Source organism: Caretta caretta, chromosome 6 (genome assembly GCF_965140235.1).
Source record: "Caretta caretta isolate rCarCar2 chromosome 6, rCarCar1.hap1, whole genome shotgun sequence".
NCBI lineage: Eukaryota > Metazoa > Chordata > Testudines > Cheloniidae > Caretta > Caretta caretta.
In genome coordinates this window covers 89,636,915-89,664,174 of record NC_134211.1, presented here as the reverse complement: position 1 = coordinate 89,664,174, position 27,260 = coordinate 89,636,915, and the positions used below count along the sequence as shown (strand labels likewise).

General features: G+C 47.6%; 1 protein-coding gene and 1 long non-coding RNA gene across 3 annotated transcripts in view; one reads left to right on the top strand and one right to left on the bottom strand.

The window, feature by feature from the left end:
• IFT43 (intraflagellar transport 43) overlaps positions 1-27,260 on the bottom strand; it is a 59,579-nt gene that overhangs the window by 20,532 nt on the left and 11,787 nt on the right. For both annotated transcript variants that reach the window (XM_048855587.2, XM_048855588.2), the window contains 3 exons: positions 22,171-22,238; positions 4,759-4,791; positions 4,112-4,158 (listed from right to left, as the gene is read on the bottom strand). In XM_048855587.2, the coding sequence (XP_048711544.1) occupies positions 4,112-4,158; positions 4,759-4,791; positions 22,171-22,238 (148 nt within the window). The remainder of the gene's footprint in view (positions 1-4,111; positions 4,159-4,758; positions 4,792-22,170; positions 22,239-27,260) is intronic.
• Positions 2,622-11,976, top strand: LOC125639087 (uncharacterized). Its single transcript, XR_012669004.1, has 3 exons — positions 2,622-2,734; positions 10,563-10,968; positions 11,558-11,976. It is a non-coding gene; the product is annotated as an uncharacterized LOC125639087 (long non-coding RNA).

The window sequence follows — 27,260 nt, the reverse complement described above, 5'->3', positions numbered from 1 at the left end:
TGGGCTGTGCATCAGAGCATTGCACAAGAGCTCAGATAGTTCAATAGCGTGTGCTTTAGAACAGTGTTTCTCAACATTTTTGATAACAGGGATCGGCTTGCTTCCTTCCTAAACTGTGTCAGGGAGATCCCAGGGACCCGTCTGAAAAATACTGCTTTAACCCCAACACTGGTACACAGAGACACTAGTTACAGCTGGGGAGTTACTGCCACTATTCTCAGGTGACTAACTTTTTTGAAAAGTTCCCCCAATTTGGAGTTAGAGTGGGAAAATGATGCTTTTTGTCAGATACACTTTTTGGCTCTCCAACACCACAAAAAATGGCTCCTTTTTAACATGTCTCACTTGTCCTGGACTAGTTCTCAGTGAGGAAGAGAGACCTGGAAAAATGGCTGGAGAAATACAGTTTAGAGAAAATTAATTGTTAGCACAGTTCTGTATATACCCCAAAACAGAGCATCAGAGCTGCAATGTCTGACCCTTCCCTGTCTTCCACAAGCGCTCTCTCCTAGAAATGTTTCACTCTTTTCTACTGCACTGTCTGTGTGACTTGTGCTGTGGATTTCTTTATGTAACTCTAAAGAATCACTGAAGCTGGAAATGTCCATTCAGTCCATCTCCTTCCACAACTGTCTCTGGCCTCCTTCCACTCAGCCCTTTACACATGGTATGCCCACCCTGAACTAATCTGTGAAGCTATTATCTTCTACTTCAAACCTCTCCTCAAGAATCCAACTCAGCCATGACAGCTATAAGAAATCTCCCAACATTACATAGTTAGGTGGAATGGCAGTTGGGGAAGTCCATATTTATTTCATCAATATAATTACATGTACAAAATGTTTCTATTTGATTGTATCACCTTCTCCCCGCCCGGCCAGATTGGAGGTTCTTTGTGGCAGGGACTGTGTGTTTATGGCATCCAGTGAAATGGGACCATGATCCTGACAGGGGTCTCTGGGCATAACTGCAGTATAAATAAGTAGTAAAATGTCCCTGGACATCAAAACTGTTGTTGAACACACAGTGTTCTTTTTCTAAGTCTGCAGTTTTTTATTTTAGTGAAAAGGTGGCACAGGAGATAAATAATGTTAATGCAACCTTATGGTTAAGATTTCTAATGCATTAAAGACAAAAGATTCAAATATATGGTTTGACAGCAACCATTAATAGGCAACCCTAGCTATTCACATTAAAGGTATAACAAGCCAACACCATATGCCACATAAAAAGACCACGGTACATTCCTTGGGGAACATAAGCCAATGTTTTGACTTTTGGGTGTTTAAAGTCCCAGCCATAATGCCGTATTGAATGTCACAAGCCAAAGTATAGGTTTGTATTAGGTATCCCAATGTGTCTGGGGCAGTAACTCAATTCAGTCCATGGCTATATTAGATACCTGTGCTCAGGGCTGGTTCCAGGCACCAGCGAAGGAAGCAGGTGCCTGAGGTGGCCAATAGAAAGGGGCAGCACTCTGTCTGTGACTGGGGCAACTCGTCCGCGTTTTCAGCGGTGGGTTCTTCACTCCCTCTTCGGAAGCAATTTGGCAGCAGGCCCCGCTTCTTTTTTTTTTTTTTTGTCTTTGCCGCTTGGGGCGACAAAAAAGCTGGAGCCGGCCCTGCCTGTGCTGCTCTATACTTTCACACTGTGTATTATTTATTTTTCCTGGACTGTTTATTCAACATAGTCATTTTCCTTGGGTGGGATTTTGTTTTTAAATCATCCACTTTCCTTCCCTGGAATTGCTGAGATCTCAAAGAGACTCTGATCCCTAAGCCCTCTCACATATAGGTTCCATGCTTTATCTCCTTCCGTAAGGAGGACTGTAGGAAAGTGATGGAGAAATACTAGGACATTGATAATTCAGAGGTTTTCAGTGCACAGTTTAAAGTAGCCCCACCCACTCCATCATATATTGTTCTACCAGACACCTGTATGGGTTGGAATCTTAGCCAGAATATTGTGATCTTTCCTTTCTTTCTCACTTTTACTCACGCACACAGTCTTGGATGCTGGCTTCCAAATGACAAAAATGACTGTCAGTTGCAGTTTGGCTTCGGATAAACAAATGCACTATATTGTGATTTGACTTATCTCCAGATCACAGTCTATCTACCACACATGGTGTCTGAGTACCAGATGCCACATGGTGCAAACTTTTGGCCAAAGAGGTTTCTGCTGTCTGCAAAGAAACATCAAATACTCAGAGGCAAGCGTGTAACATGAGGGATCTCAGGTATTTGAACCCATGGGGAGCTCATATGTTCAGCCTCAGTGATACACAAACTCAGAAAGCTCAGGAAGTCTTCCAGGGGGAAAGCTAAGACTATTCTGGAGGTAGCTACTTAGGCTTAAAAGGTGCCAGGCTTGGTAGCCACATATGCAATGTATCATCTCCCGGAAAGATCTGAATAAGCCTTATATTTTTATCTTGTCTAATGTAACTGTGGATATTCTCATTACCCATCTAAAAGTCTGATTGTGATGGGGTGTCTGCCCCATACGGGCAAAGAAGGGGTTAATAGAGCCCAGGGGAGGCTGTGCTGGAAACAGCCAATCAGGGCCCCACAGGCCCATATTAAAAAAAAAGAGCACAGGGAGGACAGAGCAAGGTCAGTTGCTGCTGGGAGCCCAGGGAGTAAGGGCTGTGTTCCCGAGGGCTGAGAGAACTGCAAACACCTTGGTCAGAGCAGTGGCTGGCTCCTGGAACTGAGCAGCTGAGGGCCCTGAGGTGAGGGGGCAAAGAAGGTGCTGGGGCCATGGGGAAGTGTCCCAGGGACACAGAGCAGCCATGACAGAGGTTACAGAGGAGCAGTAGAAGGCTGCTATTTACAGGGTCCCTGGGTTGGGGCCTGGAGTAGCGGGAGGGCCCGGGTTCCCCCGCTTGCCACTGGGGAAGGGGCAGGACTGTTGGATGATACCCCCCACCCCGCGCAGAAGGGGCAAAACACAGATGACAACCTAGCCAGAGGGCTGAGTTGAGAAGAAGACGCTGTGGTTCTGGGAGTTGAGTGAGGAACTGTAGGTGGGAGCAGAGACAGAGAGCTGGTGTACAGATCGCAAATGTGAGCGTCTGCCTCAAGCTAATTCCTAGCACAACCAGGAGGAGGTGCTAGTCTGGTGATGAGGGCCATGACACTGATCCCTTAGTGAATCCTACTAAACTCTGACTCAGTGATATTTTGTGGCCCTCAGTTTTACAGGTTAAACAAACAGTGTAAAAAAGTTCTGCCACTGGAAGTTTGATATAGCTCCTAGGAACCGTGGGTGAGTGTCTGCTGCCAGGCCTCTTGGTATATCGGGTTAATGTCTGTCAAGGACTCTACCTTGTGGATTTTCACAGCTATTTATCTTGGCTGATAACACAATTGCCCAGTGCTGGAGGAACAGGCTACAGTAACTACAAGGCCCAGCAGAGCTAGAGCCTGCCCAAAAATCTGGGGTACCTCACAGCAGCCAGTACACTGCTGGAAAAGTGTAATTCATTGGTGCATGTGCTCAGCCCACATATACACACAATCCCATATAAGGGTGATGAGATTTTTGTAAAAGAATTCCATGAAGTCTTCATTAATATGGTCATGGAGAGAGGTAGGAGACTTGACAGATGAGGCGAGCAAGGTATGGGGCACACAGGAGGGTGTCAGAAGTGCTAGTCCTGAATGGGCACAAGAGGGTGTGTGTAAATAGGAGACCCAGGAAGGATTTGGCAGTGGAGTTTATCACCATTTGAAATGGGGGAACCACTTGTGATTCTTTCCCCTTCTCCTGACCATCTACTGGCCTTCCAGCCTCCCTCCCTATGCAGACAGACACAAATTTGTTCTAGGATCTCTCCATCTTACCAAAAGTATTTGATCATTTCTACATTACACAAGACCAAGGCTAAGTCCATGGGTAACCTCCCTCGTCCTCTTTCCCTAGAGTACTCTCTCTACTGATCTCCATCACACCTTCTCCAGCTCTGCAGTCAAGGAGACCTTTACCCCAGCATCTCTCTCAAATGTGATACACTCTCCTGTTGCTTCTTCCAGGATAATTCTGCCCATGGTTCTGGAGAACCCTAGAGAGCACAGGACATTTTTTTTCTAGCAGTTAGGAAGATTACCTCCTCCATCGTCTGATCCCTCCAGGCTCTGCTGCCGGAGGCGATGACTACAACAAAGCACAATATGAAAATAATTTCAAAGACAGAAGTGTTTATTCTCATGTCCCCTCTCTCCGCCTGGGGGCTGCAGTCCCCACCAGAATCTAAGGCAGGAGTTCCCCAGTTTTCCCATGCTGCAGAACACTTGGGAAGAGCATGCACATTGTCTCAGTTCAGCTCCTCTCCCAAACCTTCCACTGCTTGGCTCTCACAAGGCTTCATTCTGCATCCACCTGGAAGAACTCTTCAGAACACAAAGTGTAATCCCTGGATTCTGTGGACAGCAGGACCTGAGGTTTCAGGGGCCAGGGCAGCGGGGAAAAGAGACCTTTTTTTCCCCACCCAAATTCTTGTCTTTTTTGTAGACAGAGCAACTACATGTGCTGGCTCTAGGGAAACAAGGAGTTGGATTACCAGTCCCCTCCCTCAGGACAATGGGCACATCACGTGCCTTCAGGCAAGGCTTCAAATCCCTGACCCTGAGTAGGGCAAGATCCAAAATCCAGTGCCCGTATTCACATGCCCATACTATACAACACTCCCACAGGGAATTAGGGTCCCATAACAGAAGAGAATCAAGTCTTTCATTAGCAACAAGGAAAACTTACTCTTCTACTTCTTCTGCAGTTTTCCGTCCTGATCTGTAAGACAAGAGGTCCATGCTGAAAAAGGGCTATAGGGTGAGACAGACACACATCTTTCAACACATTGTTCTTATTCTGCAAAGCAGCCTCCACACATCCCTGGCGACACAAGTCACTTCATGCACAATACAACAGGCCCCACCTTTGAAAAGTGCACGCAGATGGGTGCTGGCCAACTGCACACACAGTTAAACTAGAGCTAATTTGGTCCAGAGAGGCAGCTTGGCAAAACACTAGCAAGAACACTCACTGTTCTTTGAGTTTCTCCTCAGTTCTTTTGTCCCCACTGCCCATGAGCTGCAGGCAAAGCTTCCCCTACTCAAGGGCAAAGGCCAGTACATGAGGGACTGGAGAAAAATAAGTCATGCTAGTTCCAGCATGCTAGTTCCATCCCTGAGAGACCAATAGGTTCCTCCTGTCCTCCGCCATAGACAAATATTGTTTAGTTGCCTTTCTAGGCCAGGGGCCCCACCCAGGCCCTGGCAAGTTCCGGTCAGAAATGCTGTCGCTGCAGCAAATCAGGGCCGATCCGGCTGAGTTAACAGGAGTTCATAATAATAACGTGGGGGGGGGGGGCAGGGAGGCGCAGGCAAATGGCAGCTCTCTTGCTCTCCACCCCAGCAAGCCCAGAAGTAATTCAGTTCTGATTAGGGATGCTTGTTCAATATTCAAAATGTAAAACATGGAGGTTGCTGAACCAGCACTTTGAGAAGTTAATTAAATGCCAGGTTTCTTTTTAGCAGATACTCCATCACTCGCTGATTGCTTTGGCCATTTTGCAGAATGAAGTTTTAACTCTGTGCGCTGGGAATAAATATTCTCCCCTCTTCCTGCGCTCAGGGCACTGTGACAAGGAATACATGGAGCTTTCCTCTCCCACACACCCCCTCCCAAGAAGCACCACGAAGCAGTGGTCACTTCCATTCCCTCGCACTTTCCCCATCGAAGTAGGTCAGTGAGATAGGAAAGGCTTCTCCCTTCATCCACCCAGCTCTCCATTCTAACAGGTCCTGAGCCTCCTCTAGCCCTGAGTACCTAATCTGCCCCTGTGAGGGCCAGGAGCAGGGGACACAGACTTCCCATCTCTGAGAAGAGGAAGCCAAGAGAAGGTTACTGTCAGAGAGACAGAGAGGAAGAGGGGCTGCCCCACTGCCATTGCTGGAGCTTCCACTTGGAGAAACATTAGCGAGAACTGCCGCTGAATTGGAGACTTTGGGCCCAAAGCAAGTAGGTGTAATTCCATTGATGTGACCAGAGTTGCAGCAACTTAAGTAAGACTTGAACTTGGTCTTTACCAAGTCCCTTCTGTGCAGCAAGCCTGAAGGGCAGCCATTCAATGCAATGGCATTGTAGCATTTAGAGGACAGCCCTCTTGGTGGGCAGGTGACTGCCTACAGGGAGAGGGATGGAGATGGACAATGCACCAATACATACAACCATCCCCCTGCTAAGACAAAAAGAGCAAGGAATCAGCCCAGAGGGCCCATCAGCAGCTCAGACTAGAGGATCTGAATTCAAAGGGAAGAATCTGAGAAGGTAGAGGTGAATTATGTCCCATTTTAATCCATCTCCTCTGGCTAGGCAGGACTGCTCCCTCCAGGCTATCTTCCAGGGCTTTGCCCACTGGAGGATTAAACATCCCAAGCAAGAGTCTTTTCTATCTCTTGCCTGTGGGAGACAATACCATAGCCTCAGACAGCAGGAAAATTTTGTGGATATTCATTCTAAACTTTCCTTAGCTTCATCCCATTACTCCTGGTTACAGCCATTTCATGGCCTTGGGGTTTACACTCTTCAGATCCTTCTACACAGCTATTCTGTCCCCTAAGCCACTCAGCACATACCTAACTCATTTAACCTCTTATCACATCACTGAATCACCACAAACCCTTCCACCTTGCAGCTGCCAGGAGAAGCACACAGACAGTTTGTAGAGAGGGACTTGTAGGGCTAAATACAGAAAGCATCAGATGCCAGTTTAAAAAAAAAAATATATCCAGGATAACAGTGTGGTTTCCAAACAAGGGTTTAGGGCTACAAGAAAACTAAGTGGGTGAAAATGCACAAGACTAGACCACCTCCTCGCATAGAAGAAGGGAGAAGAAGCTCGGAATGGATCTAAGGGCATTTTTTGAAATTCTATAAAATGTGCCCATCACAACCGTCTCTTGCTACACTGACAGAAGAAAGAGACCAGGCACCATTATTATTTATTCTTTGTACTGTGATAGCCCCTGGTGACTGCATTCAGAAATTGCGGCCCCATCAGGCTAGGCACTATACAAACAGGCAACACAAAATCAGCCTCTGCCCCAAAGCATTGACAGTCTATGGGACAGGGGATGTTTGTACAGTGCCCACACAATGGGTCCTCTGGGTGCTAATGTGATACACATAAGTAATAATAAAAGCAACAACAAAACTGGACCTACCCAAATACATAACCCACATTTGCCACCTCAGGAAAAGCCTGAGAGAAAAGACAAGCCTTCCACTGTGGCAAGAGAGGTCAAAAATCACAGGCTCTGGTGGAGCAGTAGGGGAAGCATGTTGCCAGGTCAAGGGTCCTTGTCAGAGGATGACATTAGAGACTTAGCAAACACAGGGAAACTATCCTTGTTTGTCTTTTACCTCTCCAGCTGCCATTGGAAGCCACACATGCAATTTGCATTTGATCTTTCTGTTTTTGGTGCTGTGGAGTGCCCCCTCCTGAAAACAGGCTCTGCCTCAATGCCAGTTGCATCAAGCTGGGACAAGCATTTCATCCTTCTGGTTGATGCTAATGCTCTGGGTGCACAACATCCTCCTTATCAACCACAAGAACACAGCCTTCCATGGATGAGCTAAGGCAGAGAAGTGACAAGCTTTGGGTTTAAGCATGCCAACCATGTTTGGGGAAGTTTCCAATACATTTAAATCTTACATTCCCAGCAGCTTCCTGCACTGAGAAATCTGCACTTACCAGCTCCCCTCACTCCAGCAACAAGCATGGCACAAGGAGGGCATTAAACACATACAGAATTGGTAACCATAGATTCACCCATTCAGATAAAGACACTCAGAACAATGCAAGTGAGGCAACATTTAGACAGAACTAGGTGTCATTCAGGAGCATCAAAACACCACAGATCACCAGCTCCCACGAAACAGACCTCCTGCTCAGCCAGCTATTTCTAGTCATCCAGCTAGGTAAATTTAGACGTTGCTCAATGCTGTGGCACCTGGGCACCCGCATCTTCATCCTCTCCCCCTCTAACTTTTCCTGATCAAACAAATTCCTTCCCAGGGACACCAGGGCATGGGCTGACCAAGTCATTTGGCCAGCTCAGGTCAAACTCCTTCACAGCAGGAGCTGCTACTACTCCCACATTCACTCAATATCCCTGGAATATTCTCTCCAGCTCGGAACAGCTGTCAATCCCTATCCTTAGTTTCAGGGGAGTTGATGAAAGAGGAAGTAGAGGCAGGGCTGCATTACAGTTCCAAGATCCCCTTGTTACACACTCCTGCATCCCATCTACCCCGTCCTATCCACCTGCTGTGGAAAGGGAGAGAAATCTGCTCCTATTCAGTAAATATCTCATCCCAAGCCATTCTATACCACTGGCAAGAACCCCTCTGTCCCCAAGGCATTAGATGAGGGGGTGACTCTCAACCCCCACGGAAATGTGTCCAAGTTGCCGTGGAGCCTCTTACAAGTTATGTGCTGAAGGGTGAAAGGCAGTTCTAATGTAGACATCATCTCTGTTAAACTATTTCTCTCTCATTTAATGGAATACCATGGAGATATAAATGGAGATAAAGTAGCAGGGCTCAGAGAACAGCAAGGATGCTATCTTTATGCAGCATGACAATGTTCAGTGGTTAATTAGACACCGTTAACCTATTTTAGCAGGGGACATAACTGGGATGAATGGGGGGAAAATGTCCTTGAAATCTTTTAATGTCCACAGCTCATGGAGGGCCCTCGTTACACTTCTGTGCCACAGAACAGCATGTCCCTGAGTTACAGCTGAGCACCAGAGGTCAGCCTGCGACCTCTCAGCACACAGGGACCATAGGAACACATTGCAACCCTAGTATGGGGAGGCAGGAGGGTGGGGTAGCCAGGTAAGAATAAAGGAAGCGATTATGGTGACCCGTCAGGTATACTAAGGCATTGTTCAGGAAAGAACGGATCTGAAATTGATGACAAGGGCTGCTGGGGATGATTGGGGGCAGGTGGACAGGGTACATAGTTGATGGGCAAGTAAAATATGGTTTGTTGGAAGTTTCCACTAGCTTTACAGGAAAGAGTGGGCAGGCAGAGCTTGGGCCTGTGCAGATTTGTTTGCCTGGGTTATTTTGCAAGGCTTGGGCCGTGTGCAGTGTCGGAGCCCCAGCTGCCTCAATGTCCAATAGATCTGTCCTCCCATCACTTAAACATGAAACCAGCACTAACGGCTAGCAGCAGGGATGAAGAGACATCAACATTCCACTCTGGGGCAAAACTGCCCCTATGCTATAACCTCTGTGGGTCTCAAGCACATAGCTGTGAAGGCGGGTAAGAGCAGAAGTTACACTGAAAGGCTGATGCTCAGAGGCACTTTTGTTGGAAAAATCAATTCTGCCTTCTCCCCTCCTGCACTGAGAGCACAGACCCTTCCGCTCATCCCCATAGGACAGCACTTCCTGGGCAGGGAAATCACAGCACCTATGCAACAAGATATTTGGTGACCAACCCTTCCTCCACTAGGGACCCGGCAAACAGCCCTCCCCAGACTGCTCCCCATTCATGTCACATCTTTATGCTGCACTCAGCTTCTACCTGCACATATGCTCTATAGTCTATAGCACTCCAAGGAGATCTGAACAAGTGAGCCAGCCCTGTCAAAATGCTAGCAGGCTCTACGCCACTGGCAAGACTCAAGCTGCACTGGAAGGTGTGCCTATTCCTGTGTAAAGTTTGCCCCCTGCTGGCCACATCTGCAATAACATTCCCTGTCAGGCTCAAGGTGAAACTCTAGGCAGAGGGCTCATGGAACAACAGAAGAGAAGAAGTACGCTGTTGCTTACTGAAGGGTAGATGGAGACAGAGTGACAGAGAGCATATGCAAAATCAAACGCAGCATAACCTGTCTGGAGAGGATACGCACCTCTCTTACCTTGAGGCTCCTGTTTGTGCTCTTGCTTACTCTCATTGTTTGCTTACAAAAAGGCTGTGACATGTCTTAGGGTGATGATAGATCTAGAAGCCCCACATGCCACTATGCCCTGGTCTACACTAGGACTTTAGGTCGAATTTAGCAGCGTTAAATTGATGTAAACCTGCACCCGTCCACACGATGAAGCCCTTTATTTCGACTTAAAGGGCTCTTAAAATCGATTTCCTTACTCCACCCCTGACAAGTGGATTAGCGCTTAAATTGGCCTTGCTGGGTCGAATTTGGGGTACTGTAGACACAATTCAATGGTATTGGCCTCCGGGAGCTATCCCAGAGTGCTCCATTGTGACCGCTCTGGACAGCGGTCTCAACTCAGATGTACTGGCCAGGTAGACAGGAAAAGAACCATGAACTTTTGAATCTCATTTCCTGTTTGGCCAGCGTGGCAAGCTGCAGAGCTCATCAGCAGAGGTGACCATGATGGAGTCCCAGAATCGCAAAAGAGCTCCAGCATGGACTGAACGGGAGGTACGGGATCTGATCGCTGTATGGGGAGAGGAATCCGTGCTATCAGAACTCCGTTCCAGTTTTCGAAATGCCAAAACCTTTGTCAAAATCTCCTAGGGCATGAAGGACAGAGGCCACAACAGGGACCCGAAGCAGTGCCGCGTGAAACTTAAGGAGCTGAGGCAAGCCTACCAGAAAACCAGAGAGGCGAACAGTCGCTCCGGGTCAGAGCCCCAAACATGCCGCTTCTATGATGAGCTGCATGCCATTTTAGGGCGTTCAGCCACCACAACCTCAGCCGTGTTGTTTGACTCCTTCAATGGAGATGGAGGCAACACAGAAGCAGGTTTTGGGGACGAAGAAGAAGATGATGATGAGGTTGTAGATAGCTCACAGCAAGCAAGCGGAGAAACCGCTTTTCCCGACAGCCAGGAATTGTTTCTCACCCTGAACCTGGAGCCAGTACCCCCCGAACCCACCCAAGGCTGCCTCCTGGACCCGGCAGGCAGAGAAGGGACCTCCGGTGAGTGTACCTTTTAAAATACTATACATGGTTTAAAAGTAAGCATGTGAAAGGATTAATTTGCCCTGGAATTCGCAGCTCTCCTGGATGCACTCCCAAAGCCTTTGCAAAAGGTTTCTGGGGAGGCCAGCCTTATTGCGTCCTCCATGGTAGGACACTTTACCACTCCAAGCCAGTAACACGTACTTGGGAATCATTGTACAACAAAGCATTGCAGTGTATGTTTGCTGGCATTCAAACAACATCCGTTCTTTATCTCTCTGTGTTATCCTCAGGAGAGTGAGATATCATTCATGGTCACCTGGTTGAAATAGGGTGCTTTTCTTCAGGGGACATTCAGAGGTGCCCATTCCTGCTGGGCTGTTTGCCTGTGGCTGAACAGAAACGTTCCCCGCTGTTAGCCATGGGGAGGGGGGAGGGTTGAGGGGGTAGCCACGCGGTGGGGGGAGGCAAAATGCGACCTTGTAACAAAAGCACTTGTGCTATGTATGTAATGTTAACAGCAAGGTTTACCCTGAAAGAGTGTAGCCACTGTTTTACAAAATGTGTCTTTTTAAATACCGCTGTCCCTTTTTTTTTCCTCCACCAGCTGCATGTGTTTCAATGATCACAGGATCTTCTCCTTCCCAGAGGCTAGTGAAGATTAGATAGAAAAAAAAAAAACACACTCGTGATGAAATGTTCTCTGAGCTCATGCTGTCCTCCCACACTGACAGAGCACAGACGAATGTGTTGAGGCAAATAATGTCAGAGTGCAGGAAAGCACAAAATGACCGGGAGGAGAGGTGGCGGGCTGAAGAGAGTAACTGGTGGGCTGAAGAGAGGACTGAAGCTCAAATGTGGCGGCAGCGTGATGAGAAGAGGCAGGATTCAAACCAGTATGCTCCAGTGTATGGTTGAGCTGCAGCAAAGGCAGCTGGAGCACAGACTGCCACTACAGCCCCTGTGTAACCAACCGCCCTCCTCCCCAAGTTCCATAGCCTCCACACCCAGACACTCAAGAACGTGGTGGGGGGGCCTCCGGCCAACCAGCCACTCCACCACAGAGGATTGCCCAAAAAACACAAGGCTGGCATTCAATAAATTTTAAAGTTGTAAACTTTTAAAGTGTTGTGTGGCATTTTCCTTCCCTCCTCCACCACCCCTCCTGGGTTACCTTGGTAGCCATCCCCCTATTTGTGTGATGAATGAATAAAGAATGCATGAATGAGAAGCAACAATGACTTTATTGCCTCTGCAAGCGGTGATCAAAGGGAGGAAGGGAGGGTAGTTAACTTACAGGGAAGTAGAGTGAACCAAGGAGCAGGGGGTTTCATCAAGGAGAAACAAACAGAACTTTCACACCGTAGCCTGGCCAGTCATGAAACTGGTTTTCAAAGCTTCTCTGATGCGTACCGCGCCCTCCTGTGCTCTTCTAACTGCCCTGGTGTCTGGCTGCGCGTAACCAGCAGCCAGGCGATTTGCCTCAACCTCCCACCCCGCCATAAACGTCTCCCCCTTACTCTCACAGATATCGTGGAGCACACAGCAAGCAGTAATAACAATGGGAATATTGGTTTCGCTGAGGTCTAAGCGAGTCAGTAAACTGCACCAGCGCGCCTTTAAACGTCCAAATGCACATTCTACCACCATTCTGCACATGCTCAGCCTGTAGTTGAACAGCTCCTGACTACTGTCCAGGCTGCCTGTGTACGGCTTCATGAGCCATGGCAATAAGGGGGAGGCTGGGTCCCCAAGGATAACTATAGGCATTTCAACATCCCCAACAGTTATTTTCTGGTCTGGGAATAAAGTCCCTTCCTGCAGCTTTTGAAACAGACCAGAGTTCCTGAAGATGAGAGCGTCATGTACCTTTCCCGGCCATCCCACGTTGATGTTGGTGAAACGTCCCTTGTGATCCACCAGAGCTTGCAGCACTATTGAAAAGTACCCCTTGCGGTTTATATACTCGCCGGCTTGGTGCTCCGGTGCCAAGATAGGGATATGGGTTCCATCTATGGCCCCACCACAGTTAGGGAATCCCATTGCAGCAAAGCCATCCACTATGACCTGCACATTTCCCAGGGTCACTACTCTTGATATCAGCAGATCTTTGATTGCGTGGGCTACTTGCATCACAGTAGCCCCACAGTAGATTTGCCCACTCCAAATTGATTCCCAACTGACCGGTAGCTGTCTGGCATTGCAAGTTTCCACAGGGCTATCGCCACTCGCTTCTCAACTGTGAGGGCTGCTCTCATCTTGGTATTCATGCACTTCAGGGCAGGGGAAAGCAAGTCACAAAGTTCCATGAAAGTGCCTTTATGCATGCGAAAGTTTCGCAGCCACTGGGAATCGTCCCAGACCTGCAACACTATGCGGTCCCACCAGTCTGTGCTTGTTTCCCGAGCCCAGAATTGGCGTTCCACAGCATGAACCTGCCCCATTAGCACCATGATGCATGCATTGGCAGGGCCCATGCTTTCAGAGAAATCTGTGTCCATGTCCTGATCACTCACGTGACCGCACTGACGTCGCCTCCTTGCCCGGTATCGCTCTGCCAGGTTCTGGTGCTGCATATACTGCTGGATAATGCGTGCGGTGTTTAATGTGCTCCTAATTGCCAAAGCGAGCTGAGCGGCCTCCATGCTTGCCTTGGTATGGCATCCGCACAGAAAAAAGGCGCAGAACAATTGTCTGCCATTGCTCTGACGGAGGGAGGGGCGACTGATGACATGGCTTACAGGGTTGGTTTACAGGGAATTAATATCAACAAAGGGGGTGGCTTTACATCAATGAGTATTTCAGGCAGGTCTTCACGGAGGGTTCCAATAAGAAATGGTGCACCTAAGTAATTGTTCTTATTGGAACAAGCAGGTTGGTCTGGCCTCTGATTGATACATGGCTAGATTTACCTCGCTGCACCTTCTCTCTGAGTGACTGCAGTGTGACCTAGAGGAATGAGTCCCCTAGACGGGGGAGGGGGGAAAGCAAATGAATACAAAACAAATCTGGTCTATTTCTTGTTTTGATCCACTCCATCTATCTTTTACATCTTTGGCTGGCAGCAGACGGTGCAGAAGGACTGCAAGCCATCCACATCTCATGGCTGCTCGGCAGAAGACGGTGCAGTAGGACTGCTAGCCATCCTCATCTCTTGCCTGCCTGGCAGAAGATGGTACAGTAGGACTGCTAGCCATCCGTATCACCTGCCTGCTCACCATAAGATGGTTCAATAGGACTGACTGCAGGACCAAAGAGAATGACCTGGTCAAGTCACTACAAATTTAGTCCCTCCGCACATGTCTGCCCAGGCGCTCCTGGTCGACGTGGCCAGGAGCACCTCGGACATGACGATGACAGCTACCAGTCATACCGTACCGTCTGCTGCCACAAGGCAATGGGTTGAAGCTGCTATGTAGCAATGCAGTACCACATCTGCCAGCACCCAGGAGATATACGGTGATGGTTACCTGAGCGGGCTCCATGCTTGCCGTGGTATGGCGTCTGCACAGGTAACTCAGGAAAAAAGGCGCAAAACGATTGTCTGCCCTTGCTTTCACGGAGAGAGGGAGGGAATGGGGGCCTGACAATATGTACCCAGAACCACCTGCGACAATGTTTTAGCCCCATCAGGCATTGGGATCTCAACCCAGAATTCCAATGGGCAGCGGAGACTGCGGGATAGCTACCCACAGTGCAACACTCCGGAAGTCGACGCTAGCCTCAGTACTGTGGAAGCGCTCCGCCGAGTTAATGCACTTAGAGCATTTTCTGTGGGGACACACACACTCGAATATATAAAACCGATTTCTAAAAACCCGACTTCTATAAATTCAATCTAATTTTGTAGTGTGGACATACCCTATGAGTAGCTGCATCCACGCCCAGTCTTGGGCTGAGAATGTAGCTAAGGCAAGTATCTGGATGAGGCAGATGTGCAACTTGCAGAGCTCCTAGCAGTGTCATCTCAGGCTGTGCATCATGCTAGCCAAGCTCCCAGTGAGCACATCTAGCTGCAATGGGGGGATGAAAGCAAGGAGAGACCTAGGAGACATGCATCCCACCATAAAGGGACGTTAGATAAGATGCTGATCTCCCTCACAAGCAACACAGCGCCGACAGAAAAGCTCTGGTCCTTGACGCCTGGCCAGGGCAGGACTGGTCCCTACATCTATTCTCCAGGGTTCTGTCCAGCATAATTTTAAAGAGGCTGCTACTCTTTTCCTTGTGGGACTTGCCCTAATAACCACACTAGATTTTTCTTTGCTCAGTTCCCTCCCTGGAGAACAGTAACATTACAATGGCACCATATCAGATACATCTCCATGAACATGTGGCACCTTTCTCTCAGAGAGGAGCTACTTTCAGAAATAACACTGTTATTGGGGAGGGCCAGATATCTTGCAGAAACAGACAGATCAGACTGCACCAAGTCTCTCCACGCTGCAGTCCTCATAGCCCTGAGAGAGAGAGGAAGTGTTCCAGAATGCATGCCTCCCAAACGAACAAAAAAAGATTGGGAGAGCAGAAGGCTGCCAGATAGTTTATTTTTCCACCTGACTTTCACCACTGGAGAGGTACAAGGGCAGGTGCGTGTGCGCACGCACGGGCAGGACCATTTGCAGACTTGGAGGGAGGGTTCAGTCTGCATATTAACATATTTCCTGGCACATCTAAGCCACTTCTTTTTTATGAATCACCTCTAACCAAAACTGCTTCAAGCTGCCTTCTTGCTAAAAAAATTTTAAAAAAAAGAAAAGGGGAAGATGTGATGTTCATAAATACATTTTATTTTGAGAGAGTGGATTCATCACAGGAAGAACAGAGAAGCGTTACATTTGAAGAATTCTAATCAAACTGGCCAGCGTTCTGCCTCTCTGCATCCATATCAAAATACTGAAAACATGTTTGTCCTAGCACAGATTGTCTGGCTCAAAAGACGTAAGCCCAGATCCTCAAAGGTACTTAAGTGCCTAAATCTGGGGTTGAGGTGCCTAAGTCCTATTTTAGGCACCCTTGCGATCCACAAAAGCCCCGTTCAGCTGCTGCCTAACCTGTAGGCCCCTGAACTCACTCAGCACGTACAGTTTTGCAGTAGAAGTTCCCTAGGCACCTGTGTTTCTGCCTCTGAGCACATATGCTGCTGCCTCGCCCTAGACCAGGGGTTGGCAACCTTCGGCACGTGGCCCATCAGGATAATCCGCTGGCATGCTGCAGGACATTTTGTTTACATTGACTGTCCGCAGCTCCCATTGGCCGCAGTTCGCCCTTCCCAGCCAATGAGAGCTGTAGGAAGCAGCGGGCTGCAGGGAGGTTACATCGGGAACATCAAGTCTGGTCTTTGTGTCCCCTAGTTTTGCTGGAGAACTCCTTGGAGGAGCAGAGAACGAGAGAGAGCACGCGCACACACACTTTCTTTGCCCCCATTGAGGAGACTAGGATGCTCGACCTTTTGCAGATACTCCCTTCTCAACTCCACCAGGCAATACCATAATCCCACTGGTTCTCTAGTCAAGCAGAGTGTCCATCACGAAAAAAAGGTTAGAGAAGACCTACCTGTCTCACAAAGAACAAACAGAAAACACCACTTAAAAAAAAAATACCCTGCACCCCATTTCAGGCCAGCAATGCCCATCGCAAAGAAGCAGGAAAGGGCAAAAGTCCAATTATCCCCCCTTCACAGGCAAGCCCACTGTAACCAAGAACTGTGCTGGATTAAAATGGGAAATATTTCTCTCACCTCTTGCTACTGCCCTGCTGTGCGTCTCTTATGGTGACTCTTCTGCCCATTGTTTTTTGGCTTTTTACTGGGGCTGAACATAACCACCAGTTGGTAGAGGCAGGGAGAGCACTATGGAGGGACAAGAGGACGGGAACCAGCTAGCATTCCCGGAACATAACAGCCTATTTAAAAAAAATAAAAAATCCTAACACACACCCTGGGCCTGCACACCACAGCTCTATCACCATCTTTATGTCCTTGACACGTGCCGATGGCATGGAGGCGGCTGGCACCAGAACAGCCCAAGAGAAAGAACGAGAGGCCAATGGAGATTTATGTGAGGAGAGTGAGATGGACAAGGTAAAATTGTCAGGAGGAGTTGTTAGAAAGTAAAATATATTGTGACAATTCCACTCCTGCCGTTCATCAATAAACTGACAGATCATTTAGTGTCAATTAGGAGTGATAGATGGACAAGTCCCCATGATCCTGGGCCAAAATTAATGGCTGGGAGGGAGAGAGTGATTGAAAATGACGGCTGACATTGAGAGGAAAGTCCTGAAGGTCCCCAAGGGGCCATTACTTGCCTCATTCCCTTGCAGATCAATGCAGGGACAAACCCAAAAACAGACACTTCAAGACAAAACTTAATCAGACTTCCTTTCCTTCCAAGTTCCGCTCCCTTGCTCAGCCACCTTGCTCTCCTCTGCCTGCTCTCGCCACGCTGCTGAGAACAGCTACAGGTGGCAGTAAGACACGGCAACAGAACCCTGCTACAGGCTTCCCCACAACCAGGAGCCTTACTCAGCTCCTAACATGGCAGCACCACAGGGAAGCACATGCTTAGATTTATTTCAGCAACACTGTGTTGAGAATAGAGGGTGGAAGAAATGACACGCCCTCCCGCCTTGCCATGCACAGATGCAGAATCTCACAGACACTTCATTATTCCCACTTGCTGGAAAGGGATGGCCAGAGGTTCTATAAACCAGCTTCTCTCAAGGGCCATTTCACACAGACAAGAGAGCGTATTTTAAGTCCCATCTTCTTGTAACAGGCGGCTTTAACTTTACTTATCTCCAGAGCCCTCAATTCATTCAAGTCCTTAATCCCATAAATCACATTCCTCTAGCTCTGGGGCCCAGTGCTGCCACTCCCCACCCTCCAGAGCCCCAAACAACTTCTCCACCCAGGTCATGCCACCATCACTGCAATGCTCTTGGGTGCATCCCACCTGCCCCTACTCTCTCAGATGTCCACCAATGCTTCCCTGCTATCACATGCACTCTCCAGGGCATTATATTGCCATCCTGCCTCAGGACATTTCAGCATACTCCAGGGCATACCCTGCCCACACCTACTCTCCAGGACACGCCACCATTTTTCCAAAGGAAGCAGCTTCAGTTATTCCTAAGGCCATCTGTTCCCAATATGCCACCATTATGGACCCTCCGTGTCCACCAGGGCACAACAGATTCATGTGTGCACACATTGTGGGTGACTTCCTGATGAAAGCTGCTTGCGAAGGCACCTTGAAGTGGCTGTATTTGTTCAAACACAACACTAGATGCTGAGGAGAGGATTGTGGGAACTAAACCACAAGGGCTGATGAGAATGAAGGGAAACAGACCCAGGTTTCATGCAAATGTCCTTACAGCAAAGCAAGGACAGAATCAGACACTAGCAGAGATAGATATGGAAGAGACGCTAAAGAAAATGTCTTTGGTGAGGACAGCAGCTATTTGATTGAAAGGGACCCTGGCAAGTTGTTTTTTTTTTTTTTTTTAAAATACTTCCACTTATAAAATCCTTATGGATGCTCAAAAACAAATTCTCTTTGCCTGAAGCCTGGACTTTTCCCATTGGTAAACACTTTCCCCCTCTTTGCTTCTTAGGACGCATGAGCCAACACGGCAATAAACCATTTACTGTTTTTCAGGAGTGTCAGCAATGATGCCATCAAAGGCATCAGCACAGCTCTCATAGCAGAGCTTGGGTTCCCTCTGCTGGTTGAAGAGCAGATTCACAACAAAACAATGATTATGTTATTACTATTAATTTGTATGGCAGAGTATTAGGCCCCAAGTATCTAGCTAGGTACTTATATAGTCCCCATCACCAGAGCGCTAGGGCTGAAATAAGCAGCACTGGGGCTGACACTAAGAAAAACTGTGTCTTCCCTTTCTCTCTTCAGATAATAGAGGAAGTTCAACTTCAGGGACACCCCATTGGAAGAAAAATAGATGATGCCAAATAGTAGTGAGGAGTGTTATAATGGTTATAGCAGAGTCCCAGCTCTGCCACTTAACCTCTTTGTCTCAGCTTCCACATCTATAAAAGAGCGGCTACTAATAAAAATAGCTATTTCACGGGGCTACTGAGAGTTCTAATTAACCTTTTCATGCCTGATTCTTTGTAACCTTATTTGTAAAATGTGCCACTTGGGTGGCCTCTAGAAATTAAGTGACAGATTTGTAGATGCTTTTGGAACCTTTGTGATGAAAGGCCCTATTCATGCAAAGTATTTTTAAAATAAAATAGAGTATGGAGAGAACCAGAGGCTACCTACCCCCAACTTGCAACAGATTGAGGTAGAAATGATCTGGCAGATAGAGCCAAGAGTACAGTGGGATATATGCTAATGACACAGGTTATCCAGATATCTATATGCTAATGACACAGGTTATCCAAGATCAGGGAGGGTTGTGAGGGGCTCCAGAAGGGTCCAGCAAAACTAGGAACAATGGAAAACAAAATGGTAGATGAAATTCTACCATGACAACTGCTAGGTGACACACATTGAAAGGACAATTTCAAGTGACCTGCTCACACTGACAGGCTCTGGAAACTAGTAATGGAGCAGGAAAGTCATCTAAGTGCCACGGCAGATAAATCAACAAGGCTACCCGTGCAACAGACAACGTAGTCAGAACTGGAACGAAGAGGTGAGGCTGCATAAGGGGACAGAATAAGAACTACAAGGCCATTACATAAATAGATGCATATACTAGCTGATCTGCAATACACCTGCACATGACAGAGAAAAATCTAACTACAGCCCCATCTCCAACCTTCCCTTCCTAAGTAAAAGTCATTGAGGGTTTGTCTACATGCTGGTTTTGCACTGATTTAACTCCACCAGTTTAGAAACCAATATATGTAAAGGATGCAGTCTCCTAGCATGGGCACAGTTAAACTGGTATCAGTGCTAATACTGGCAGTAGCTATACCAACGTAAGCACATCGATAACAGTGTAACTGCAAACACACAGTGGGGGAGGAGGTGGGGGAAAACCGTGTTGTACTGATTTAACTAGACGGCCTTCCAAACCAGTATAGTCAGTCAAATTGGTATAAAAGCGGTGCATAGATAAGCCTTGGGAAAATAGAAACAACCCAGCTGCAGCAACATGTGTGACATCAGCCTATGACTCAGACACTTCACAAGCAAAATTTAGTATGAGATATGCTAGAGAAACAGCCCTAGTAGCACTGGCATCTTGGAAGGAAGGGATGGAGAAATCAGTGTTTGAAGAATCTGCAGCTGGAGTCACAAAGAAAAGACAAATGACAACAAGGGATTATCCAGACTCCTCCTTTCCCATCTTTTTTAAAAATCAGAATAACTCCCCTAAAACTGACATGGTCATAAAAATTTCTTCTGTGGCCCTTAATGCCAATCAATAACAGCTTGCATCAAGTGGCCACTTCCACTGAGTCTTGGAGTGTTATTCAAGCCAGAAGGTGCCTGAGATGCCAAGCGAACCAGGTCTCTCACAGAGATGGGCCATTCCCCTTGATCTTCTCTCCTGCTCCTTTGTCAGATTTGTGTCTAATTTGATTGGAAGCTTCCCTGGCCAAGAACCTACCATATCAAATCTCTGAAGTGCCCAGCATACTTCAGGATGCTAGAGAAAGAATAATATAGGTATGTCCTGAACCCCACTCCTCTGAGTTGGCGGGGTCAGGCTGTGCACTTTTCTTCTGCTCTCCCCCAAACTACAGAACCCAGAAGATCCACCTCAATATGTTCTTTTAAAGAACAAGCAGTAACTTCCCCAGAAACTTACTTTTTCCAGGTAGGCTCACTGTTGGGTGAAGGGCCACCTAATTCATTTGGTCCAGGTAGGCCTTGAGTGACCTTTGCCATATAGGACCTGCCAAGGGGATCCTTGAATGCTCCATCCTGTCCTCAGGGCCCTGTGAACCCAGCATACTTCTGAAAGAGGCATATGTAGTCCTTTAACAAATTGGAGAGCCCCCAGAGTTAGGTGGCCAAGCCAGGAGATACACTCAGGTGTGTGCTGAGAAATATAAGCAACTCCCCCACATCCTACCTGAGCCTAAAACAAGAGGCGTCTTCCCACTCTTTAGGTCCATCAATAGGTGAGGCAGAGCCCAGTTAACTTTACAGCCTTTGGTGAGTAGCCTGAAGTTTTCACCTCTCAACTCCACCTGCCCTTAGTCCAGGTCCTCCGTCTCTTGGCATGTCCTGATCTCCCCTTTCCTCTAGATTCCCTACATCTTCCATCCTGGAGTCTCCAGCTGTACTGAGTCCCACCTCCTTCCCCGATTTCTCTCTTCCCTGAATTCTGTCCCTGACCACCTCCAGCAATGTGGGATCCCTCCATAAGGGCTTCTTCCTAGATATTACATTCACCCAACCAAACACATCTTCTGTATTTTCCACAGTATGCATCCGATGAAGTGAGCTGTAGCTCACAAAAGCTTATGCTCAAATAAATTGGTTAGTCTCTAAGGTGCCACAAGTACTCCTTTTCTTTTTACACAAACACTGATCCCTTTCACTTTCCACCAAGGCTGGACACAAAATCCTGATTCCTTCTGTGGAGTGCCCTGGCTGCCCGTGGGACTCCACCATTCACCAATGGTGAAAAGAGCTCAGCCAGGAAGAGTATTCTCCTGGACATGCTCCTAAACCCACCTCCACACCCCTTCCCAATTACTGCAGCTGGCAAGGGATATGCTGTCACTGGTTTCACAGAGATCTGGAGGCCTGAGCAGAGTAGCTCAGGAGAGTCAGTCAGCTGCCCCCAGCAGGATGGATACTCTGGGTTGGGTGGTCTGGAGGGCTGGCTCACAATAGCATTAGAGACAGAGGCAGCATACGAGGTTCAGGAAGATCACCCTAGTGGTTGTGACAGCAAGCCCTAAAAGGTGATGTTCAATCAATTTATGCCTAAGCCCAGGGCTGTCCCTAGACATTGTGGTGCCCTACACAGCCCCCTACGCAAGGGGTGTGTGTGTGCGTGTGCGCGCGCTGCGCCCAAGGTCTTTAGGGGTCAGGGGGGAAACGTAGCTCAGGGGAAAGAGTGGAGTGGGGGCAGAGCAGGGGCGGGGGCAGCTTTCCTGGCCAACTCAGCCAGCTGTGGGAGCAGGCTGGCCACTGGAACAGCATGCAGCTGCATAGGCACCAGGAAACTTGGGGCAATTTGGTGCCCCATCCCATCCCGAGAAAGAAAGAAGCTGGTACTCACTTGGAAGGTGCCATTACAGGATCATCTGCCCAGCCTCCTTGCCGGCGTGGGGGTTTAGGTGGGGGGCCCTTTAAGAATAAGAGAGACACACAAGAAAGAGGATATGTTATATGCAGTTCCAACCAGACCACCTCACACTTAGTTCACTCATATTGACCTCTGCAGAGAATTACCTGGCAAGAAGTTTGAGTCCAATACCAAGGTGCTGTTTTTAACAAAGTTTTACAAAACAAAGGAACAACAATGTTGCAAGGCAGGTTTAAAGTGTCTGAGACAACAGGATGCATCACTCTATCCAGGGACCGAGCTGAGTCTCAGGTTCACATACACAAGGCTCAGATGCTGCCTAGCCAAAACATGCTGGGTATGGTGGCAGTCCAGCATGTGGGTACTGCCCTCTCCAGGAAGATGCATCTGCAGTTTAGTATTGTTAAACTGCACACATTTTTGTTTCATATCATAAGTGCATAACAAATTAACACACTCCCTACGCCCAAGGAGCTCTCTCTTCAAGACAGGCAGACAGACAGGACAAGACACAGGCACATTAGGAGACTGAATTGGACTTTTAGAAGATAATTATTCCTATTATCTTGCTCCTTCCTATGATGTGCCTTGTGGCCATGACAATAGGCAGGTGGGGACATGGCTCAGGGATTGGGATAAGAATTTCTGAGACCATAAGGGGAGCCAGTAGACTGCTGTTCTGCGTGTCCAGCCCATGCCCCCTGCAGCTTTGGGCTCAAATCCCCTCTCCCAGGATACTGAAGTACCTGATATGGCAGAGACCTTAGCAGTTTGCATGACACACAGTAGTGTGAGAGATGGGGCAGGGCAAACAATTTCAGATTTTCATAGCACCAAAGGACGCTGTCCAGAAAAAGCAGGTGGGCTAGAAAGAGTCGTAAGACTACAGCACCAAATGTGGAGAGCGACACAGTAACCCTAAGGGAGCTTCAACCCTTAGGCAGGGGTAGTTAACTTTAGTTAAGAAAGGGGAAGAGATGAGTGAATACTGAAGATTTCCTGGTCTCAGAGTGAGGGGTGGGGGAAGAGGATAACTCTGAGACAAGGCCGGCCAAGGGTCTCTTGCTTCTCAATGAGGAAAGGCTGGTGGTAACCCTGAGGCAGAGGGTCTCCTCTGTTTGTTTCTAGAAACAGAAGTATTGTTTGAGAGTGTGGGAAATGGACACAGCCTGCCAAGGGCAACTGCTGCCTGCTGTAAGGAGGGGGCATGACCCTGCATAGCTCCTCAGGAGGAGCAAAAATAGGCACTCTCCAAAAATAAACAGGGAACAGAAATGAGCTGGGAGCCGCAGTCCCAAAATATTGGCTTTCTTTAGCAAAGGGAGCGCGGGAGGGCAGAGGGACAGGCAGGGAACGTGAAATGCAGGAAATGGCCTCCTTATATGGGTTCATCCGCAGGGGACAGAGCTCAGTCGACTGGAATGACCATGTCACAGAATGCAAAGCCTTCAGGGCCCCAAGTGAATGGAGTTTTCTGATCTTTACACGATTCCCCCAGATTCTTAAGATGCCAAACTACAGAAGAGGCTGCAGTGCCAAAAAAGGAGCATTTTGAATTTAGATTATTTGTGTGCTCCCGAGCCCAGAAAAAAAGGGGAAAAAACCACACCACATATGGGCGTGCGTGCACATACAAAAAACCCTACACACACCCCACCCCTACATCTCCTCACACAACTGTCCCTCCCCACACATGCAGCCCTGACCCCCCTCCACCCCGCTCAGATCCCTCCACAGCTCTACACAATCCCACAGACAGCCTACAGCCCATGTCCCCCAGACATACAGCCCCAGCACAGTCACATTCAAAAACACCTCATGGGTCTGATGAGTTACATGAATGCTGCCAAATAGTCCAGTGGACAGAACCGAGGGAGGACCCAATACCTCCAGTCTCTGCCCTAGATCGCATTTCCCAGAGTACTTAGGGTTTAATCACAAACTATCAAGGTCAACATTCAGGTTCAAGGTTGCTTCAGCTCAGGCACCCAACATTAGAAGGTACCTCTGAAAACATGCCCTGGTCTATGACCAAGACATGACTTCACAGTGTAACTGGGGTTTAACCCCACTGCCTCACCCACTTTACATCCTCTCTCCACTGAACACACAGACCATGTGGCTCTTAATGTCCAGAACACTAACCCTCCACTATTCCCACCGCCCTTGTATTCCTGTTGCAATAAGACCAGTAATTCTTTCAGGATTACCTACAAGGAATATTCAGTCACAATGATGGCCAGGCCAAGAATGAGTTGAGGATCATTGGCTTTATCTTTGTCTCTTTGCCTGTAAAGTATCATAACTAGGTTAGTGTACCATATACATTTTTAAAAATAGTAATTTGCATTTATTCATAGGTTTTAAGACCAGCAGGGACCACTGTGATTATCTAGTCTGACCTCCAGTATAACTCAGGCCATAGGACTTCTATGAATTAATGCCTAATTAAAATATTCATATTTTAGAAAAAAAAATCTAATCTTGATTAAAAATTTTCCAGTAAGGGTGAATCTACCACATCCCTTGTTGCAATAATTAATTAATTATATAGCATCATTTATCCAAAAATTTCAGTGTTCTACAAATTAAGATGCAAGCATCATGTCACACATCACCAAAATACAGCCACTTCTGAGGTAGATGTGGCTGCTCCAAGTAGCCCTAAATAAGAATTCAAGACAAAACTAAAATGAATGTAATGTCCAGTTGAAACTTCACATAGAATTTAGGGATACAGTTCTGGTGTAGTGGCCAAATTCCAACCTAGATACCCCAATTTTTATGAAGTGGGCTGTAGGATTTTTAATGACCAAAAATGGTCAAGACCTGTGTGCCCCTTAGTTAGGTGCCTAAATAAGTGAATGGACTTTCAAAATGATGAGCACCCAGCAGTTCTCAATGGGTGTCACCCTGGTTTATTGGTGGACAACTTTCTAGTGTAGCTCTTCCCATTTCTTTGCATGTTTATAAAATACTTTATTCTCTTTAGCTGCATTAATTAGGGGCTGATCTACACTACAAAGGTTAGGTCAGTTTAAATACATCGTCCAGGTCTACAAAAAAATTTCACACCCTGTGCAACATAATTAAGCTGACCTAAGTCCTGGTGTAGACACTGTTAGGTCAACAGGAGAATTTTTCCATTGACCCAGCTACTGCCTCTTGGACAGGGGGATTTACTACAGTGACAGAAGAACTCCTTTCATTGCTGTACAAAGCGTCTACGCTATAGTGGCGCAGCTGCAGCTGTGCTGCCATCGCGTTTCTAGTACGGACATAGCCTACTTTGGTTTTCTTGATGCCCTCAGCTCTTTCCAGGTTTTAACTAAATTATATATTCTTGGTCAGATACCCAGTTCCAGAAGCTTTCTTACCTTCAGTCCCTAGAAAATGTCCCTTGCACATTGGTCGTGGCTTGGTCCTTTAATTTTTTTTTTCCCTACAGGGATTCAGTCTGCTGTGTCTTTGTGATTGTGCCTTTCAAGGATTCCCCAGACCTCCTTCCTCACGGGTAGAGTTTAAATACAATGTATTACATGTTGCTCACTGCCCCCCATAATTACCTGAATCCTATTAGTCATACCTTGCTAGGGGTTGTGAACCCCTATTCCTCACTATGCTGAATTCAAACAACTAATGGTCACTAGCTCCTTCCTACTATTCTCAGTTAGTTCCTCTTCCTTGTCAGATAGCAGTAATTCTAGGGTGGCTTCTGCTCTGCTCCCTACACCACTGGGGGGGTTTCCAGACTCCTATTAACTTGTGCCTCTACAGCTGCAGAGGTAAAGGAGCTGTGTGGATGCTAGAAGCACCTCAACTGCCTCTCTTTGGAACTTGAGCAGGCAAACCTTTCAGAAGATTATTAGTGTTACAGAGGCAGGTTATGGATGCACTGTGTCCTTTCCATAAACAGATTCTCAGAAGAGATTGTGAAATGTGGATTCATTTTCCTTCATCATCACAACACCTCTTGGGAGCCATCAGCAGGAAATATGAACTCAAACAACATCGACAGTGTGTGTCAGAGGGCACATGGACCTCAATCCCAACCTGAGAGGCCATGATGGTCCATCCCATGTATCTCATACCTCCTAACCAACATCCGATAGAAGCACAAGGCCCAACTCCCTGCCACAGGCAATAGCTTTGGGGGTGGAGGTCTGGTGGCAGGGGGGATTGTATGTAGATGCCTTGTTTTCATTTAACAACCACCACAGAGTGGAGAGAAAGAAGGACCAGGCTTCAGTTTCAGTCTCCACAATAAGTTACCCGAGGCTCCTCTACAGCTAAGAAAAGCTGCCTCCTTGGAGAGGGCTCATGAATTAGTTTTAATTATCACCAAACAAAAGAATTCTGACTCAAAGAGCCCCAGTGCCTCTGGGCAGCCACACAAATAAACCAGTCTGTACAGCCACCACGCAGAATAAGACATGGGGAAGGCCTGATTCCTTGGTCTGCCCAAACCAACTCCCCTAGCTTCCTAGGATAATGGAGAGTGGTCCCCATTACCAGACCCCCTAGGGGCCTCCCTCTCTTTAGAAGGCCTTTGTTAGAAAGAAGTAAAGCTGCCTTTAGCAAATCAGTCTCCCAGGAGTTCCCGGGGTATCCTAAATCCCTGGAGGACTGGGTCTTCCCTTCCCCAGGACCCTTTTGTCCTCGTAGCTGCTTACTTCCCTTTACTAGGAAAACTGGGTCAGAGGTGCATCAAGATGGCAAGGAACTAATTTAGGGCCCCAAAAGTTCTATACAACCTCACAAAGGGGATAAACCACAGCAGCCCATGCTGTACAACAGTTGTCAGGATTTCATGCCATAAAACAGTGTCATATCCAGCTACATAAATCAGGACCATGTTTCTGTCCTTTCAATAAAGTACACATATTGAAGCATATGGCACCCTGCCCTGCCCTCCTATGGCTTATATCCTTCCCTCTCCCCCCACATCTATACATCAATGCACTCCCCTCAAGGGCTTATCTTTTCCAACCCTGGGGTTACAGAACAACGTCCCTCCTCACCCCAAGGCTACACAGCAATGCCCCTCCCACCCATCCTGGCTA